Source organism: Propithecus coquereli, unplaced genomic scaffold (genome assembly GCF_000956105.1).
Source record: "Propithecus coquereli isolate 6110/MARCELLA unplaced genomic scaffold, Pcoq_1.0 Scaffold358, whole genome shotgun sequence".
In the NCBI taxonomy this organism is placed as follows: Eukaryota; Metazoa; Chordata; class Mammalia; order Primates; family Indriidae; genus Propithecus; species Propithecus coquereli.
In genome coordinates this window covers 1533097-1552141 of record NW_012149263.1, presented here as the reverse complement: position 1 = coordinate 1552141, position 19045 = coordinate 1533097, and the positions used below count along the sequence as shown (strand labels likewise).

The 19045-nt window shown below is 60.1% G+C and overlaps 1 protein-coding gene across 1 annotated transcript; it reads right to left on the bottom strand.

Moving 5' to 3' along the window:
- Positions 1–8048: 8048 nt before the first annotated feature.
- On the bottom strand, positions 8049–15235 carry LRFN3 (leucine rich repeat and fibronectin type III domain containing 3). The gene is made up of 3 exons (XM_012651635.1): positions 14313–15235; positions 11482–12911; positions 8049–8684 (listed from the first exon to the last, which is right to left on the bottom strand). Exons 2-3 carry the CDS (start codon positions 12894–12896, stop codon positions 8219–8221), a joined length of 1881 nt encoding a protein of 626 aa, XP_012507089.1. The 5' UTR covers positions 12897–12911; positions 14313–15235; the 3' UTR covers positions 8049–8218.
- Between the last annotated feature and the right edge of the window lie 3810 nt (positions 15236–19045).

Genomic DNA, 19045 nt, shown 5'->3' with positions numbered 1-19045 from the left:
GGAAAAACTTGAAGGAGATGAGAGAGTGAGCTATAGGGATATCATGGGGACAGCCAGTGCAAAGGCCCTGGGGCAGCATGAAGAAAGTAAGGTGGCCAATGAGGCAGGAATTGAGGGAGGAAGTCACACAGTTTGATTCCCAGCGTTGGAGGTGGCGCCTAATGTGAGATGTTTGGGTCATGGGGGCGGATCCTTCACAAATGGCTCAGTGCCATCCTCCTAGTGATGAGGGTAGTGAGTTTCCCCAGAAGTGGCTGTTAAAAGAGCCTGGCCCCTCCCTCCCCTCTCGCCGTGGGCTCTCTGCACAGAGCTCTGTTTTGCCTTCAGTAGAAGCAGCCTGTGGACCTCCCCAGAAGCCGAGCAGATGCCGGCGCCACGCTTCTTGTACAGCCTGCAGAGCCATGAGCCAAATGAACCTCATTTCTTTACAAATTGCCCGGCCATGGCCCCATCTCTACAAAAAACTTAGCCAAGTGTGGTGAAGCGCGCCTGTAGTCCCAGCTACTGGGGAGACTGAGGCAGGAGGAGCCCAGGAGTTCAAGGTTGCAGTGGGCTATGATCACGCCACTGCACTCCCGCCTGGATGACAGAATGAGACCCCATCTTATCAATCAATCAATCAATCAATAGCCCCGTCTGAAGTATTCCTTTATAGCAACACAAAGGGGACAAGACGCAGTGGGAAGCGATGAGACGAAGAGAGGTAGTGGGAGCAGATGTGTAGGGCCTCTTTGCTGGGAGGTGGGGTGACTGCGTGGGAGGGTTTTGAGCGGAGGAGGGGCAGGACTTGTATTTCAGAACTGTCTCTCTGGCCGCTGTGCGAGCAATGGAATGTAGTGTCATGACTTTCCCGAACCCTCATCCCCTCATCCACCGACAGCTCACCTCCCAAAGCCCTTGGGCCCCAGGGCTGCTCATCTGCCGCCAGCTGCCCCCGGCCCAGGTGAGCACGGGCGCCCAGTGTGTCTCCAGGTGGTGCACTGCGCTCACCTGCCTCCGTAGGCCACCTGGCTCCAGGGGAAGCCCTGAGCTGGTACCAGCCTTTGGCCAGCATGCTGCCTCTGACGCATCTCTGGGCCAGTGAAGGGGAGGTGCCAGCCCAGGCTGGGGAGCAGCCACCAGGGGCACCCTGGCGGGCACAAGCTCCACCAGCATTGGCCTCGCTGGAAAAGTCCGGTGAACGTGCCCACTGGGGGCATCAGCGCAAAGGGATCGTAGGTGACATTGTCAGGGGCCAGAAAAGCACCTGCGTGCTGGCAAAAAGCGCAACGCTAGCGGCGGGACCGGGGCCACGGCAGAGCGCAGCGCCAGCCAGGGCGCCGCCCACCGGACGCGCAGGCTGCCCGGGTGCTGCCTGCCACGGACGCGCGGCCTCGGGGCCCTGGACCCCCCGGGCTGCGAACTGGGGCGCCGCGGGCCGCGCTGTTCGGTCACGTGGCCACAGGCCTTGTTTCTCGCCAACAGAGCACCTGGGTGAGTGGCCACGCCGCGGGCGATGGACAGGCCACCCGCGCCCTGCAACTGCAGCGTCCGAGACGCGGGGCCGGCGGGCAGGGTGCTCTGCGCGGTCCGGCGCGACTGGCCCGGGGGGGAGGGGCGGGGGCGTGGGCGAGAGCCTCCACCACAGCAAACTCCTTGTGCCGGTCGCCCGGCTGCAGCGACGACGTCGCCGCCAAGCAGCGAGTGCCCAGCAGGCGGCGCCCCCACCGTTCTCCAGCATCGTTCCCGCCTGGCGCCCACACCCCGGGCGCTGTCACCAGCACCGCCATCGGGGGGCCCGTGGGCGATGGCGACAGGTACAGCCGGAAGTCGGGCTTCCCAGCGGCCCCGTTTCCCAAGAAAACCGTGATGAGGTGGCAGCCCTGGAAGTCGCTAACGCAGCCGTCTGGGCTGGCGGGACGCGGGTGAGGAGAGGAGGGGATAATCAGGCTGTAATTCTGCCCCTGCCACCGTCGGCCATGTCAGCGTGGCCAGCAAGGTTCTAACTTCTTTGGGCCTCAGTTGCTGCATCCGTAAAAGGAGACGAGGGCACCAAGGCACAGCAGGGCCGGTGTGATGGCAGCCGCAGGGGCAGGGGTGGCAGGAGGTGGATTAGCCGGTGCAGTCCCTCCTGCCAGTCTTCCCTCAGCCCTCCCGCCGCAGGACAAGTAGAGGACACAAGGGAAACCCCAGACCGGCTCCGGCCTCAGAGCTCAGGGAAAAAGCCAGGCTAGGGGCTGAGGCCGGGCACATTGCAGGGCATTTGTGGTCCCAGATGCCTGGCCTGGCCCTCAGCACCCTCGCTGGGTCAGCACACAAATGTCCCCACTGGAACTGGCTCCAGCCCGACCTGGTGCCATTGATCATGATGAGGCCACACCCACGATGGGTGTGGAGGGAGGGAGGCAGGTCTGGGAGGTGAGAGACAGAGATGAGCACAGACCCTGGAAGAGGGAGAGGACAGGGACAAGAGAACCGCAGTGGGACGGAGAGGTGGACGTGGGGAGCGGGACAGACAGGGTAAGGAATGGAGGCGCAGGAGGCGTAGAGACCAAAAGAGAGACAGGAAAGAGGCTTCCCCAGAGGAGGGCCACTGAGTGCGGTGGAAGTGGTGGGTTTGGAGGGGCGAGGGGTTTACGATTCTCAGACAGGTTGACGGGGCAGGGCAGCGAAGCCAGGGCCTGAAGACCCTCGTGGGGAAAGAGGGGCAGAGCCAGGTGTGGCAGCAGCACATGCCTGTAGTCCCAGGAGGCTGAGGCAGGAGGATCGCTTGAGCCCAGGAGTTCGAGGCTGTCATGCTAGGATTGCCTGCGAATAGCCACTGCACTCCAGCCTGGGCAACATAGCGAGACCCCGTGTCAAAAAAAAAAAGAAAAAAAAAGAAGGCGGAGGGGAGATAGGGCTCCTGAGGCTGCTGAGGAAAGCTGAGGGTTCTGGGGAGCAGGGGCAGTGGCCGGATTCTGAGGAAGGAGGAGGTGGAGACTGGGCTTCTGTGTCTGAGGGAGCAGGGGACTGGGGGCTTGAACTCCCGAGTCTGGGGAAGGAGGGGGCTGGAGGACCAGGCTCCTGAGTCACGAAGTGACTGGAGACAGAGGTGGGAGGGGCCACCATGTGCCCGGATGCGGTGGGCTGGAGGATTTGGGGCAGACAATGGCCTCCATGTCACTCCCATCCTCCCAGAGCATCCTGAGCGGGAGAACAATGGAGTCACGCCTTCCACGGAGGATCCGGAGGGGAAGGCAAGGCTGGGTCCCCAGAAAGGGGGAGGCGAGGGACCTTGATGCAGTTTCCGACCGCCTTCTCCCCCATGCTAGAAGCCTGCACCCGGCCCCCTCTCCCCCAGAACCCTCGCCTTTGGTGGGGGAGTAGGGGAGAATTCGGGAAAGAACCAGCTTTCTATCAAAGGCTTCCTTTGTCACTTGCTTAAGAGCCTGCCCCTGCTCCCCGCGCAGGCGGAGGAAGGGGGAGGAAGGGGGGCAGGCTCCCCTGAGCGCACAGGGAACAGTGTGAGGGAAGGTGAGGAAGTAGAGTGTGGGCCTTTCGGGGAGCGGTGTTTCCTTCCAGCCTGAGCGGGGAGCAGACACATGCTGCAGCTGGAGCTGGGGGAGGGGACGGCGGGGGAAGGCCTGGGGGACACGAGGCCAGCGTGGGGCCCGGTGGGCACGGGAGGCCTGGGGGCATCTAGGAAGAGGGCCCAGGAAGCCGAAGAGACAGGTGTGGGGTTGAGGAGAGATGCTGGGGTTGGGGAAAGAAACACAGACGTCGTCAGCAGAGAAGGAAAGCTGAGGTGGATGCCCCAGAAGGAGCTGAGCAGAGAAGCAAAAAGGGAGTCAGTTCCCAGCCCTGGGGCCGCAGCATTTAGGGGGACGTCGAAGAGGAAGTCCCCACAGAACTGCTGTTTTATCCGGAGGGCCGGGAGAGAGAAGTGCACCCCAAGGGGTCCACAGAGTTGAAGCCAGACCATACCCAGAATAAAGTCCTTTGAAGTCTCACATTTTCTACTCTCGATTCCGCCAGTTTTGCATTCGCCTCCATCCGTCTACCCGTGCGAGTTCCCTTATAAAAAGATTTCAGGTACTTACCAGTGACACTCTGTAGCCCACCCTTCTGCACCCACCCTCCACGGAGGAAAATTTCAAGTCGAAAAGGAAGCTCTGGGTTCATCTGTGGCTTTGGGTTCTCCCAGGGGTCTCCTGGCGCGTTGGGGTGCCTGTCACCCAAGCATTGGAGGTTCTTCATAAGCCTGTCCACACTGGCTGTCCTCCCCACCCTCCTCCTCGGGGTCGCAGACACTTGCAGGCCGCTCCACAGGCAGCCGAGCCCCCACCTCGTCCTTGCCCACCCTTCCCATGGTGGCCACACGGATCTTTCTGAAGTGCAGACCTGACCCTGGCCCTTTGCTGCTCATCACCCCCAGGGCTCCCCAGTGCCTGGGATGGGGAGTCAGCGCCACAACTCCTAGAGCTCGCCCGCCACCTTCTCCCACGCTGCGCCAGCCGCACCGAACTCCGGCCAGGTCTTCCAGTGAAGCATCCTCTCTCTGGCTTGTGTACACGATGCTCTCCTTGTATGCGAAGACCCTCCGTCCCTGGCTCTCTTTTTATATCCCTCAAATGTTCTCTCCCTCAGGCAGGACTGGCTGCGTGGTTTGCAGGGCCCAGTGCGAAATGAAAGTGTGGGGCCCCTTGTTAAAAAATCATTAAGAATTTCAAGGGAGTCACAGGAGGGCATTAAATCAAGCACAGTGACCTCCCAGGCACGGGGCGCTCTGCTGCTCCACAGGCCACACTGCGCTAAAGCTGGCCCTACCTTCAGGGAATCTTGGCCTCTTCCCCGCCTCTCCTCCCAGGCTGTTAGGAGCCTCTTTGGGGCTCCCGAAGTCCCCTGGGCTTCTGCAAAAGCAGGTCCTAATCATTCTTTCCTGTGCTGTCCCCATCCCAGCCCTGACCACTCTGGGATGCCACTGTTCGGTGTGTATCTATTTCCTGCACTAGAGCCAGAACTCTCAAGGGCAGGGGCTGGGGCCGTGCTGGTCACCGCTGTGTTCCCAGGGTGGCTTCACACAGGTCAGGGCGACATCTCACTTCCGGGAGGCATGAGAGGGCGCAGCTGTCGGGGCAGAACCAAAGGCAGGAGGCAGGCCCGGGTTCGCCCAGCCCAGAAACGTCCGCTTTGGGAACACCCGTTTATCCGGTTCTCCCCCGTGTAAGCCCACGCGAGAGCTGCAGCAGCTGGCGTCAGCTGAGGCCTTGCAAGGGATCACAGGTATCCCCGGCACTCAGGGCCCGCGTCAGACTCAGCCACACCCAGACACGGGGGCCGGATCTGGCAGCACGCAGACGGGACGGTCGTGGGATCGGGACTGCAGCCACTTCAAGAATATGCCCCAGCAGTCTGGAGCTTTGGCCTCAAAAATGTGCAGGGACAGCCAGACAGGGAACTGCCGGAAGAAGAACTTACTCCCTGGGCTCAGGAAACAGGTGCACTCCGCTGGGCAGCTAAATTTGAACTTTAAATCCTAGACATACGTGATCGTTTCTGCACGCGCTGGGAGACGGTCCAGGCGCCCTGTCGGGGAGCATGGGGGGGGCCATGCTACAGGGACCAGCCTGTCCTCCTCCCGCCCTCCCTGCTTCCAAACTTGTAATGAGCTGCCACTGGCTGTGTGCCCCTTTTTTGGCCCTCGGTTTCCTGTGTCTACGTTCCCCCCCCACAGCAGCCACAGGCTTTGCTCTCCAGCCTGGACACTAGGTCACCCCCTCCGTCCCTCACTGCAGCCCCCCTGCCTCCTCCGGCCCCTTTACTCACCGCGCGTCCCTCAGCACACGGGACGCCCTTTGCACCCTTGCACAGCCAACTCCAACCTGAGCATCCGCGTCTCAGCCGCGGCCTCCCTTCCTCAACCTGTCCCGCTGGTTACAGGGTCTCAGTTCCATCTATGTCTCCTGCACGGTCCTCCCTCGTCACCATAGACGCTTTACACTTGCTCGTGTGATTATTTAACATTCGTGTCCCCACCAGCGGGTGAGCTACGCGAGGGCAGCACCTGCGCCTGCATTTGCTCCGCGCTGAGTCCCAGGACGCTGCACCCGGTAGGGGGCGTTCCCGTTTAAAATGAGGGTTCAGGAACAGTGCGCTCTGGCTCCCCCTCCCGGCAGCGCCTGGTATTCGGTAGCCGGCCCCAGGCACCGTCCTCCCGTCCCTAGGCCCTTTCCCCAGCACGCACGCTCCCTGATGACCTCACCTGACCTCAGCCACCCGAGGCTAACGAGCAACTGAGGAAGGACCTCGCGCGATGCTGCTGGGGGGCTCGGGAGTCAGATCGGGTCTCTGGGACTGGCTGGCGGCCTAGACCTAGACCCACCAAAAAAGCTGTGGCAGAATCTAGGATTTGTCGTCCCGTGAGGACAAGGCCATGTGCACCAGGTCATGAGAATGGCCAGTCCGGCCTTGGGCCCTCTTCGTCATGCCCCTCCCAGCAGCGTCACTCCAGAAGGCTGGCAGGACCCCAGCTCTGTCCCCAGTCCTGCCTCTGGACCCGTCATCAGAGAACCCCGAGTCCAGGGAGCTCTTGTTCCTTTTCCCGCCAACCCCCTCCTGGATCTCCAACAAGGCCCAACATTTCCTAGGCCGGGGTTTGGTCCTACAAACCTCCAGGCCTGGTGTCCGAGGGGGGCCTGGGGCCGAGACAGGGTGAGGACCAGCCCTCGGGAGACACGGGGCAAGAGTTCCCCATCAGCTGGAACCAGGCTCGGCCCACGGAATCACAGGGTCTGCCCTCCCTGTCCACGCTTCTTACCTCCTCCTCTCGGGTCGGCTGCAGCTGGCATCTGCCCCAACCGACCCCTGACGCTGCTGTCCCCGGGGTCACCACAGCCTTTATTTAAATCATTAAACACAACAGTTGCGTGGGTCCGAATTGCCTGCCTGCTGCTCCTGTTTGGTCTTTGCCAGGTTTCTCTTTGCCTGGCCCTGAAGTATGGAAAGTCCCAGTGGCTGGCACTTGGGACCCCTCCCAGAGGTCATCTTGCCCTCAACGGCCTCGGTTCCCCATCTCTGCTGACAAAGCCCTCGTTTCTGTCCTCAGCTCCAACCTCAGACCAGGGGTCCTACAGCCTCCTGGATGTCACCCCCTGGACATCCTCTGGGCCCGCCACATCCACAGTCCCACACTGGACATCATCGTTCCCGAGCCTGCCCCTGCTCCCTGTCCTCTCCCTCCCCTGGCCAGGCCCGGGGCCTTGCCCTGGCCCATCCTTCCCTCATGGCTCTTTAGCTCCATCACCATCCACTCAGCTTCCTGAGTGTCCCTGTCAGCTCACTCTTTCTCCTGTCCCCCGTGCTGCCCTGGTACACCCTTGCCCTCACCCACCCAGCTCACTGCCCTGGCTTCCCCCAGGCTCCTAGCTTTAGTCTCCCCCTCTGGTCCGCCCTCCTCATAGCCCCAATCCCTCCCTATCCCTCCCTTGCATAGAATCCTCCATGGCTCCCCAGCACCATCGGGCCAGAGTCTGAGCTCCTAGGCCTAGAGGTCCTGGACCCTGCTCACCCTTCCCGCCCCCCCCCTACTGTAGCACCCCAGTGCCTGGTACTCACTAAGCCCTTGCTTGTGCTGGGCTCCCCGCCTGCAACAGCTTTCCTTCTGCTCTTTGCCCAATTATTTCCTTCGGATGTCATTTTCAGGTCATGTCACCTCCTCCAGGAAGCCCTTCCTGACCACACCCTAGGCTGAGTCAGTCCCCTCTTCTGGGAGATCACAATTCTCTAGGCCTCCCTCATTGCCACATCCCTGGTCACTCTATCGCTGTCTGGAGACACATCTGGCTCCCACTGGACCCTGGACAGGGCTACGGGCTGTCTGGGTCCCCCTAGCATAGCCCAGCACAGGGCATGCCCGGAGTGGACGCTCAAGGAGCGTCTTTTGACTGAATGGATGGCCGTCCTCAGCCTCCCTTGGGGACCTCAGACCAAACTGGGGGGGGGTCTCTGCCCAGAGGAGGCTTCCCCAGCTCCAGACCCGTGCACGATGCCCCCAACCCCCACAGACAGAGACGAGGGCAAGGGTCCAGGCCCAAGCTTAGAAAAATAGGACTTTCTTGTTGTGCCCTGATGTCCCCGACACCCTCCCCATCAGAGTTTTAAAAACCGTGAGCAATTTGGTGAGTCTGAGGCCAGGTCCCTCGGGGTGTCCGGGTCCTGCTGCCCCTGTGGCCAGAGGAGCCCTAGAGGGGGCACCTGGCTAGGGTCCCACAGGTTCGTGGCTGGGCCCCCAGGACTCGCAGTCCAGCTGGACCACGGTGTGGGCCCGGGGTGCAGCGGGCTCAGGGGCCGGGGGAGCCGGCGTGGGGCCCAGGGCGCCATTGGTCTGGGAGCAAACGCTGCTGACGGGCGCGGGCGTCTTGGCCTTGCCGGGGGGCTGGCCGCCATGCACCTTGTAGCGCATAAGCAGCACGAAGATGAAGACGAGCACCGAGGCCACGATGACACCACCCAGCGCGATGATCATGGTGCCGCCCAGGAAGGGCGCGTGCGGGGCTCCGCACGGCTGCAGCGCTGGCTCCGTGGAGAAGCGGGCACAGCCCACGGGTCGCGTGGCCGTCAGCCCCGTGGCACCATCCTCGTACACGGCCAGCACGCACAGGTCGTAGGTACGGCCCGACGCCAGGTCGGTCAACAGGAAAGAGTGGCTGTCCGCCGGGATCATCCTGGAGGGGGAGGCGGGCAGGGGTCAGCCTCTGGCTGCCAGCCCCCCTCCCGTGCTACCCGACGCCCCTGCAGTCTGTTAGCCAGCTTCACTCCAACCCCGTTCCTTTCCCCTTGGCCGGCCCCCAACCCCCCCGGGGGTGGTTTTTTTTAGTCCGCTGCCCACTTCCTCCGCAGCCCCCACTCGAGCTCTCGCAGTCCCGTCTCATTCCACGCCCCGCTGCCTGGCTCCCCTCTCGCGCTGCCCCCCAGTTTCCCTCCAGCTGCCCTGCCCGACTTCGCCCTATACTCTGCCTGACTTCACTCTGGTCCCACCACCCAAGTTCCCAGTGGCCCTGCCACCAGTCACCTCTCCGGTCTACTGCCCAGTGTTGCTCTAAGCCTGTCTGATTTCCCTCTAACCTAATGCCTTACGGCCCCCACGGCCCCCACGCAACTTCTGATCTTCCGTCGCCCCCTCCCTCCATTCCCTCACCCAGCTTCCCTCTGGTTCTCGACTTCCCTCCAGCCTCCCGCCATTTCCCTTCTCCAGCTGCCTGCTTTTCCTCTGGAGTACAGCTAGAATCCTCTCTCGTCTACCCACCTGATTTCCCTGTCCCACGCTGCCTGATTTCCTTCTAACCTGGTGCGTTCCCCCAGCCCCTGCACTGATATTAGTGCTGTATCTACAGTCTGCTGGCCAGTGGGGCTGCCATCCGGTTCCCTTGGCGTTGGATGAATCCGCCTCAGTCACCACCGCTTCTTTCCCTCCCTGCTGCCTTATTTCTTTCCAGCTTGGTCAGCTAATTCCCTTTGATCTCTGTTGCCTGATTTCTATTTATCTTTTCCTTTCCCAGGTCCTTTCATCCTTCCCACCCAATTCCACTCTATTTCCTTTTGTGGCGGGCACCCTGTTGGAGAGTTACCTTGTGGTCTAATCTGCACTGCTTTAATGGGAGAGGTATGGGGAGCTCCATGATCACCTGTGGGCGGGTGACTCTCTAGGACAGCATCTGTCCCATCCCCCACCAGGCAAGGTGGCCAGGATTTGTGTGATTTTCAGGGGTCGGCCCTCCTTGCAATCTACTGAGTAACGTTCTGAGAAAGGGAGTGGAATGAGCTCATTGGGCTTCCAGGACTGAAAAGAAAAGCAAGTGGCCATCTCTTGAGGTGTGGACCCCAGGGGAGGGAAGGGGGATCCAGGTACTAGGTCCCCAAGGTACAGACTCCAGCCCTTGAGAGTCCCAGGCCTTGGGACTGCGCCCAGCATGGCAGTGAGGACAAGGAGTCATCCACAGGCATCCACGCAAGTTTGGACTTTGGTGACTTTGGTCATCACGACTGCTGACCACGTGTGGCCACAGCAGAGGCACCCAGCGCTCTGCGGCTTGAGGGCTGGAGCTGCACGGCCCATCTCCTGGAGGATGTAAACTCCAGGTTTTGTGTTGGCAACAATGGAAGAGAGAAGGGAACCCCCAAGTGTGGCAAACCGGATATTCCTGTTCATCTGGCCAGTGGAGCTTCAATAAGGTTCAATTTGATTTAGAAAATCAAAAATTTAGATGTCATCATATTAGAACCCTAAAAACGTGGAGCAGTTCATGCTGCACAAACCTGAAGCCCAGTCTCTACTTAACCTCCTCCCCACAATTTTCCTTTTAATCTCTGGGCCGACTTCCTTTGTGATGGGGCAGCCTCATTTCATTTTTCCTGGGATCCCTGTGCCTTCCTGCTTGATCTCCTGTTCTCCCTGCAGCCTGGCTTGGACCTAGTCCCATCATCTGGAAAACCTGGTTTTTCTCTTTTTATTGCTTAAATTTGTTTTTACCTCCCTCCCCGCATTAACTTCTTTTCTGGCCTGATTACTTTATACTCTTGCCGCCTGATTTCTTTTTTATGTTAGTTATTATTGACGCTTGCTGCCTGATTTCTTTTATCATTACCATCATCATCATCATCATCATTAGAGACAGGATCTCGCTCTGTTGCCCAGGCTGGAGTGCAGTGGTGTGATCATAGCTCACCCTCACCTTAAGCTCCTGGGCTCAAGTGATCCTCCTGCCTCAGCCTCCTGAGTAGCTGGGACTATGGCGTGTGCCACCACACCCAGCTAATTAAGAAATTTTTTTGGTAGAGACAGGGTCTCGCTATGTTGCCCAGGCTTGTCTGGAAATCTTGGCCTCAAGCAATCCTGCCTCAGCCTTCCAAAGTGCTGAGATTACAGATGTAAGCCACCTTGCTTGGCAATTTATCATTATTGTTAGATATTTTTCAGACCTGTGGCCTGATTTATTTTAACATTTGCTGTCTGGTTTGTTTTTTTTTTTTTGAGACAGGGTCTTGAGACTAGATCACAGTGGCATGATCATAGCCCACTGCAACCTCAAATTCCTGGGCTCAAGCGATCCTCCTGCCTCAGCCTCCTGAGTAGCTAGGACTATAGACGTGTGCCACCATGCCTGGTTAACTTTTCTTATTTTTTTGTACAGGCGGGGTCTCACTATGTTGTCCAGGCTGGTTTCCAACACCCGGGCTCAAGCGATCCTCCTGCCTTGGCCTCCTCCAGTGCTAGAATTATAGGCATGAGCCACTGTGCCTGGCTAGTGTCTGATTTCTTTTCACCTCTGCTGTCAGATGCCTTTTGCCCTTTCTGTCTGATTCTTGTTATCCTTGCTGCCCGGTTTTTTACCTTTGCTGTCTGATTTCTTTTATAACCTTATAGCATTTCTCAGCTGGGCTTCGGCTTGGTATATCAGGTGTACCCCCAGCCATCCGCCCTCACTCCCCCACCCAAGCTACCCCACTGCCTGGACCCTGCACCTGTAGACGAGGATGTCGTCAGCTGAGCTGTTGTACTGGATCTGGTACATGCGGATGCCTGGGATAGGCCGCTGATCCGGCCACTGGACGAGAGCAGCTGTGGCCCCATGCTCAGTCACCTGGATGCCACGGTCGGTAGGGGGCCCGGCGTCAGCCGCTTTGGCAGAGGCAGAGGCGGCCGAGGGCGGGGTGAGGGCATCAGGATCCCCGTCCCGCGGGGGGTCACAGCTGGTGCTATTGGCTAGCTGGGGAGGTGGTGGGGGCCCCACGGTCAGCTCAACAGCAGCTGTGGCCTCACCAGCCGCATTGGCTGCAATGCAGGTGAAGATGCCGCCATCGCCCGGCTCAGTGACCAGCAGCTCCAGTGTCCCGTTAGGGAAGGCGCGAGCACGGCTCGAGTTGCCCAGCAGCCGGCCCTGGGGTGACACCCAGCGCACACGAGGCTCTGGGTCCCCCACCGCCCGGCAGCGCAGGGCAGCCGGCCGACCTGCAGGCACCGCCAGGGGCGGCGAGCGGTGAGTCACCACCGGCGGCTCGCACACAAACTCCTCCTCGCCCACAGCCCAGAAGTAGCGGCCGCCCAGAGCGGGCGGGGAGGCGCAGGCCTCGAGGTCGTCCTCGCGCGCCAGGCGCCGCAGCCACACCAGCTCGCAGTTGCAGTGCAGAGGGTTCCCGCCAAAGGCCAGCACCAGGGCGGAGGCGGGAGAGCCGCGCGGCCGGGCGAGCAGGGGCAGGCGGGAGAAGAGCGGGTCAGGCGGGATGGTGGTCAGGCGGTTGGAGGTCATGTCCAGCCGCGCCAGCTTGTGCAGGCGGGAAAAGGCGCCAGCGGGCACGGACGCCAGCAAGTTGTGGTCAAGGCCCAGCGTGTTGACGTTTCCCAGGCGGCCCAAAGCCTCCCAGGGCAGCTGCTCGAGGTTGTTGTAGGAGAGGTCGAGGTCCTCGAGCGTCTCGGCACAGTCGTCCAGGGCACCGGCCGCCAGGGCTGCCAGCTGGTTGTTGCTCAGGATGAGGTGACGCAAGTTGACCAGGCCACGCAGCTGACCCTCGCCCAGCGAGGTCAGCCGATTGCCATCTAGGTGCAGGGCGCGTAGGGCACGTAGGTCAGCAAAGGCGCCGGCGGCCACGTGGCGGATGGTGTTGCGCGACAGGCTCAGATGCAGCAGGCCCGTCATGTTGGCCAGGTCTCGGCGGCGCACGGCTGCGATGAAGTTGTCCGCCAGCCTCAGCTCGGCGGCCCGGCGGTCCAGCGAGGGTGGCACAAACAGGAGGCCTGCCCCTGGGCACAACACGCTTAGGGGCAGGGACTGCGTCTGGCAGCGGCAACGGCGGGGACACGGGCTGGGTGTGGCTGGCTGCGGTGGAGACGAGGCAGGGGCCAGCGGCAGCAGGCAAAGGAGCAACGGGAGGACGGCCATCGCGGGTGGGGCGGCCTGCGGGGAAGAGGAGGGCGTTAGGGAGGCCGAGGCCAGAAGAGGGGCCCCATGGGGCGTCGGGGGTGGTCTGGGACCAGGAGGGAGGGTCACCGTGGGCTGAAAGCAAATGAGCCGGTTGGAGATGGTCGGAGAGAGGAGTGGTCAGACACAGTGAAAAGCCAGAGGAGATGGCCCAAGACTCAGAGATGTGTCACGCACGGCGGGGCAGTGGACGGAAGGGAGGTGGTTAGAAAGGGTCTGAGATGTCAGAGAACAGGACGGTTGGCCAGGGTGGGTAGCAGGTAAGCCGGAGGGCATTAGACATGGTCAGAAAGAGAGGGTCAAAGATGGCCATAAAGAGAAGAGGTGGGCAGGGGACAGGGGTGATGAGAAGTGGTCAGACACGAGCAGAGAGGAGAGGTGGCCAGAGATGGTCAGGAAGACGAGAGGTGGACAAAGAGAGGGAGGAGCTTGGGGGTGCTCAGGTCCAGGAGGGACGGTCGAAGACGGTCAGAGCGAGAAGTGGTCAGAAATGATCCAAAGGCAGCAAGGAGGTGAGCGAGAGGAGGAAGGACAGGCATGTAGAGTCACACGGAGACCAGGACGGCTGGTCAGGAGTATGCATGTGGGGAGAGGTCATCAGAGAGAGGGAAGGCAGCCAGAGAGGACAGAAATGATCGGAGAGCAACAAAAAAGAGAGAGAGAAAGAGAGAGGAGACCTGGGCAGTAAAGGCCAGGGACAGTCCGATGCTGTAGCCTGGGAGTTAGGGTCAGGGGTGGGAGGAGGCGAGAGAGAGGGCGAAGGATGGTCAGAGACAGGGCAAGGGGGACAGAGGCAGCAGAGAGCAGAGATGGACAGAGGCGGCTGGAGAGAAGAGTGGTAGACAGAGACGTCAAAGATGGTTGGAGACGGTCACAGAGCAAGGCTTAGTGTCAGGGTGGACAAAGGGCAAGAGAGCCGGTGCAAGATGATTAGACAGCGCCGTGGACAGAGACGCGATGGTCACTGAGAGAAGGGGCAGACAGAGGTGCTGGAGAGAGGAGCTGTGGACGGGGGTTTCAAAGACAACCAGAGACAGAAGGGAGCAGAGATGGTCACTGAGAGGAGAGGTGGAGGGAGGAGGAGACCACAGAGAGCAGCGTGGACGAGAGAGGCAGCCGAGACGGTCAGACAGGACAGACGGTGAGAAGCTGGAAGGGTGGGGGGTCAGAGACTCGGAGATGCCATCAATGGGGATGGGGAGGTCAGAGAGGGGCAGGGCTGGCCAATCCAGCAGTGTTTGCGCAGACCCACGGGAAATGTCTTTCCTGGGGAAACCCCAAGAGTGCCAAAGGGACCTGGCTGTCACCTACCTCCACCCGCAGCTACAGAGCTCCTCCAAAGTCCCTTCCCACCACGAGGTCTCCCAGTTGACTTACCTGAGCTGGAAACCGCCCCCGGGAGCAGGGTCCTCAGGCTCCAAGGGGGTCAGAGGTCAGGGCTCCGGAGGAGGCGTCTGGTCATGCCTTCCCGGTCCCCAAGACTTCTGCACAGGGACTGTCGGCCGTGCCTGCACTCAAATCTCTGGTAATGGAGTTGCCAGACCTTAATACTTGAGGTCTCAGACCCCCAGATATTGGGCCTCTAGGGTCCAGTTTTAGAGACCCAGGCCCCAGTTTGGGTAGTTCAGGGTCAGGGGCTTCGAGTCTTGGGATTCCAAACAGCCGTGGGCTGCTAGACAACCAACTGGGGAGTTTAGGGTGTGAGTTCCAAGCCCAGTCCTGGGATCTGACACTGGGGGTTCTGCATTCAGATACTGGGGTGCTGAGTCAAGATTTGGAGGTCTCTAGCCCCAGGTTTCAGCATTCAGGTCTGCAGCAAGGACTTCAGGCCCAAACTCGGGTTCAGGCCCCTTGGAATCCCCTGGTTCAGACCTTGGAAACTGAGGCCTAAATCCCAGAGTTCAGGTCCCAAATGGTGGGTTGCAGGGTATTGATTTGGGAACCCAGTCCCAGATTTCAAGGTCCCAGGCACAGAATTCAGAGTTCAGCTCCAGATTTGGGGTCTTAGATGCCAAATCTTGGGGTTCCACTCCAAATCCTGGTGTCTAGGTTCCAAATTATGGGGTTCAGGCTCAAAATCTTGGGGTCCCAGCAACCGATGTTGGGATTCCAGCCCCAGATACTGGGATTCAAGCTCCAGGTCCTGGGGTTCCACGGCTGGATCTAGGGGTGCTGGCCCCAGATCAGAGTCCCAGGCTCGGGGTTTCCGGATCTCTTGATTCGATCTCGGAGTGCAGGCCCCCGAGGTCCAGGTGAGGGCCCTGGGTCTGGGGCGGCGGCGTCCCGGCTGGCTTCCTGGGCTGCGGCGGGGGCTGGCCGGGAAGGAGGGGGTCGGCTGCAGCGGGTAGAGGGGCGGCGGGGCAGCCCCAGGGCCGGGTGGGGCAAGGCCCGGGCGCAGACGGACAGACAGGCAGAGACAAGCGGAATGGGGGCACCGCAGCGCAGGCGGGGGCGCAGGGGGGAGGGGCCGCGCTCAGAGACCCCTCCCCCGCCGGGGCCGGGGCGGGGGCCGGGCGGGGGCCGGGCAGGCGGGCCGGGTCCGGGCGCTCCCGCGGCCTCCTCGCCGGGAACCCAGGGCCGCGCGCGCGCCCGCGCTTAAAGGCGCAGGCCCCGCGCGCCCCCGCGCTTAAAGGCGTAGGCAGCCCCCTGTCTCTCAAAGGCGCGCCCCGGCCCCACCTCCCATGGAGTCGCCCTGGCGCTGCTGGGAATGAGAATCTCTCGATACAGAGAGATTGAGACAGAGAGACTCAGAGACCAAGGCAGAGAGACAGAGATAGAGACAGAGACAAAAAGATGGGCACACTTGGACTGGTGCACAGAGAGGAGTAATGAGAGAGGCGGAGACAGAGATAGAAACCCACACACATATTCAAGCAGAGATGGAAAGACACAGAGACAGTGAGAGATCCAGAGAGAGAGAGAGAGACAAGAGACGAGGACAAGTCAGGGAGGGAAAGAACCAGAGAGAGCCGGCAGTGGAGACACGCGTGCACACCCACACAGCGAGGCCGTGATACGCAGCACCTGAGCTGGGAGGGTGGCTCTGTGTGCCTGTGTGTCGGGTACTCATTCACATTCTTGAATGTAGCCCTCTATCCTAGAGCCACCGGCCCAAACCTGTCTCCTTCTGCCCCTCTGTCTCAGCACCACCTCCCTGGGGTGGCCCCTCCACAGGTGAAGTGCCCCTACCTGGGCCCTGCCCAGCGACAGGCCAGAGGGGCCCCTTCCCAGGGCTCCTTTCCCTGGCTGCGAGGGGGAAACTGGACTCCAAGCCCCTGTGACCTCTGGGATTAGATATAGATCTCAAGACACGCTGACCAAATATCCCAGGGAGGAGGGAGAAGATAGGAAATAGAACAGAGGCAGGGGGTTGGCCAGGTTGACCCAGAGAAGTGTGTCCACTCTCTTCCCCTCCCCCCGCACTCACAGAAGACCCACGGAAGACCCTGAATAGAATTATACCAACGCGTGACTCACCAGGAACGGTGTCTGCCTGCCTTGGTGCTTGTGAGAGAACAGAGGAGGGAAGGTTAGGGGGAGGGGGTCCCACACTCTCCTGGCAGATGGTGTCACAGGAAGAGGGGTGTGGGTGATAGTCTACAAGCCTGGCCTGGGAACTTGGTTATAGCAATGCGGGGGACCTGATCTTTCAGGAGCCCTGCTCCATGGCCTGGGTGGTCCGAGGTGACATGGCCATACTCTGGGGAACCTGGAAACCACTCCCGGGATCCCCTATCTGAGTGGAGGAGTAAAGTGACCTTCCAGGGCAGGGGTGTGGATACACACCCACCCTGACATCCCCAGCTCTGCTGAAGCTTTCCGAGTAGACTTTTGGCTCCTTCCACTTATGTGTATTGAAAAATTGCAGCTAAAATTAACTCAGCCCTATGGCCTGCCCTTCCAGATCATTAGCAAAGTTCATCAGTGCTCCCGGCCCAGCGCGGCAGATACTGGCCACTCAGACACTCAGCAAAAGGACGCAGAAGCTTCAGCGATGCTACAGAGGTGATGGAGGTGGGGGAGACAGAGGGAAAGACACGGTGGTGATCCAAGAGCAGGACGGGGACTAGAATTCAGTGGAACTGGTTGATCTGGGGGGGGTGAAGCCAAGACAGAGGGGCAGGAGAGAGGGAAGAGTGAGGCGGGGGAGAGCAAGCTGATAGAGGACGCATTGATGAAGACCAGGGTACATCACTGGGCCACTGGACTCAGTTCTGCTGGAGAACTTTAGGGAACCCTGTAGAACACATCAGAATTGTCCCCCTACTCCCAAAGCAAAGTTCCGAGAGGCTGGGGCATTTATCCACCAATTCCTAACCTGTTTGGGTGATGGTTGTCCCTGGGGGAGAGGGAGTAGTACTGAGAGCCATGTGACAGCTGAGGAAGGAAAGTGACAGGGACGCCTTGCAGGAGCCGGATCAGTGGTCCTCACAGTGTAGCCTGTCAGGATCACCAGGGGGCAAGTTCCCAGGTGGTGCCAATGCTGCTGGCTCAGGGCCCACACTTTTAAGAACCGCTGGGCTAACCTCAGTCTGTGGAACTGTCCACCACAGCTACGCTAAAACCTTGTGGGCTGAGGGGACATAGCACCCCAAATGTGCTCCAAGGAGACCAACATATTTAGAGACATGAAGAGGAGTTTAGAAACAGAGAGAGGCAGAGGCAAAGATGCTATCATTAGTTCAACACTGACCGTGGGTTTCCGGGCACGCTGTGTGCTAGATGACAGTACAGTAAAGGCAGTGACCGAGACAGCCCAGGTCCTGCCTTTAATGAACTCACATTTCAAAAGGGAGAAAGTCACATCTCCAGGCATCCCAGCGTGGTCAAGGCTGGGAGGGGAGACACTCAGCTGGAAAGATGGGGACTGTCATTAGGAAGCCCAGGGTTGTGACGGGGGAAGAGCAGGGTGAACTACTGAGGGCTGCCGTGACAAAGCACAGGCCAGGGTGGTCAAGGCTCTGATGGGGGGAAGCAGAGGGGCGCGGGGCCCCATAGGGAGAGCGCCATCCCTGCTGCCACCCTGAGCCTGGGGGGCTTCCTGGGACGGGGAGTGCTGTGCTGAGACCTGAAGGAGCAGTACGGGGAGGCAGGTGGACTGTGTGTGTGCCCTGGCCGGTGCCTTCACGCCACAGCGTGTGCAGCCTGGCTGGCACCGCGTGTGTCTACATGTGCCGCAGCCCTCATTAGCTCCCGGAAGGGGGTCCTGCTGTGATGGTTGTTTGGGGGACTCTGCTTAATTGCTGCGTTTGCTTAATTGCAGCATCTGGAGAAGGGGACAAAGCAACAGAAACAACCACAGCAGAGAGAATGAGGCGAAGCTGCCCGAGCGCTAAGAAGGCCTTGAGGGGACAGGAACTGCTCGTGTCCACCCTCAGTCCGGTGCCCACAGACTGTGTTGAAACAGACACAGACACACGGGGACACACCTATACTCACACACGCACATCATGCGCTCTGAGGCTCCCTAGAATATACACAGGCAGGCGCACGGAACACACATACACCTGGACTCCTGTTCAAATACAGGGGCATACACAGGCACACACTTAGACACATGCCTCTGAAACACACACATAGCCTTGGACCAGGCACATGAGAGGTCACCTGTGTAGCAACAACATTCTGCACACAGAGTATCTCTTGCACACACGTGCAAGCTGCACACCTACTTATACACACAAGAAACACATCAAACACCCACAAGGGATGGGTACACACACACGCATGCGCATCATGCACATGCATGCACTCTTAAATGAATGAAGTCAGCCAGTCTGCCAAGAAAGGGTCCCTTTATAAAGGGACGTAGGCCTTGTCTAAGTCAGGGGGTTGTCAGAGCAAAGAGGGATGGAGGTGGTATCTTCCTGTCCCTCAACTAGCACCCGCCAGCACAAGTCCAGCCAGTGTGGCTCACTGGAATTAGCTCGGCTTTGTAACTAGCACACGAATTGGTACTGAGGACCAGGGACTCACTTTAAAGATCAGGCCTGAAGGCGCGTCTCCACATGGTAGGGCCGAAAGAGAGGGGCAGGAAGATGAGCACGCCCGCCCCAACACCCCATAATAACCACCCCAATTCAGACTAATGGGTCCCAGGAAAGCACCCA

Bases quoted from the DNA above. Each gene is read 5' to 3' on its own strand.
- LRFN3 (XM_012651635.1), bottom strand. From the start codon at position 12,896: ATGGCCGTCCTCCCGTTGCTCCTTTGCCTGCTGCCGCTGGCCCCTGCC. The intron at 8,685-11,481 runs GTGCAGGGTCCA...CTCCCCCTCCAG, and splicing joins GACGACATCCTCGTCTACAG to GATGATCCCGGCGGACAGCC.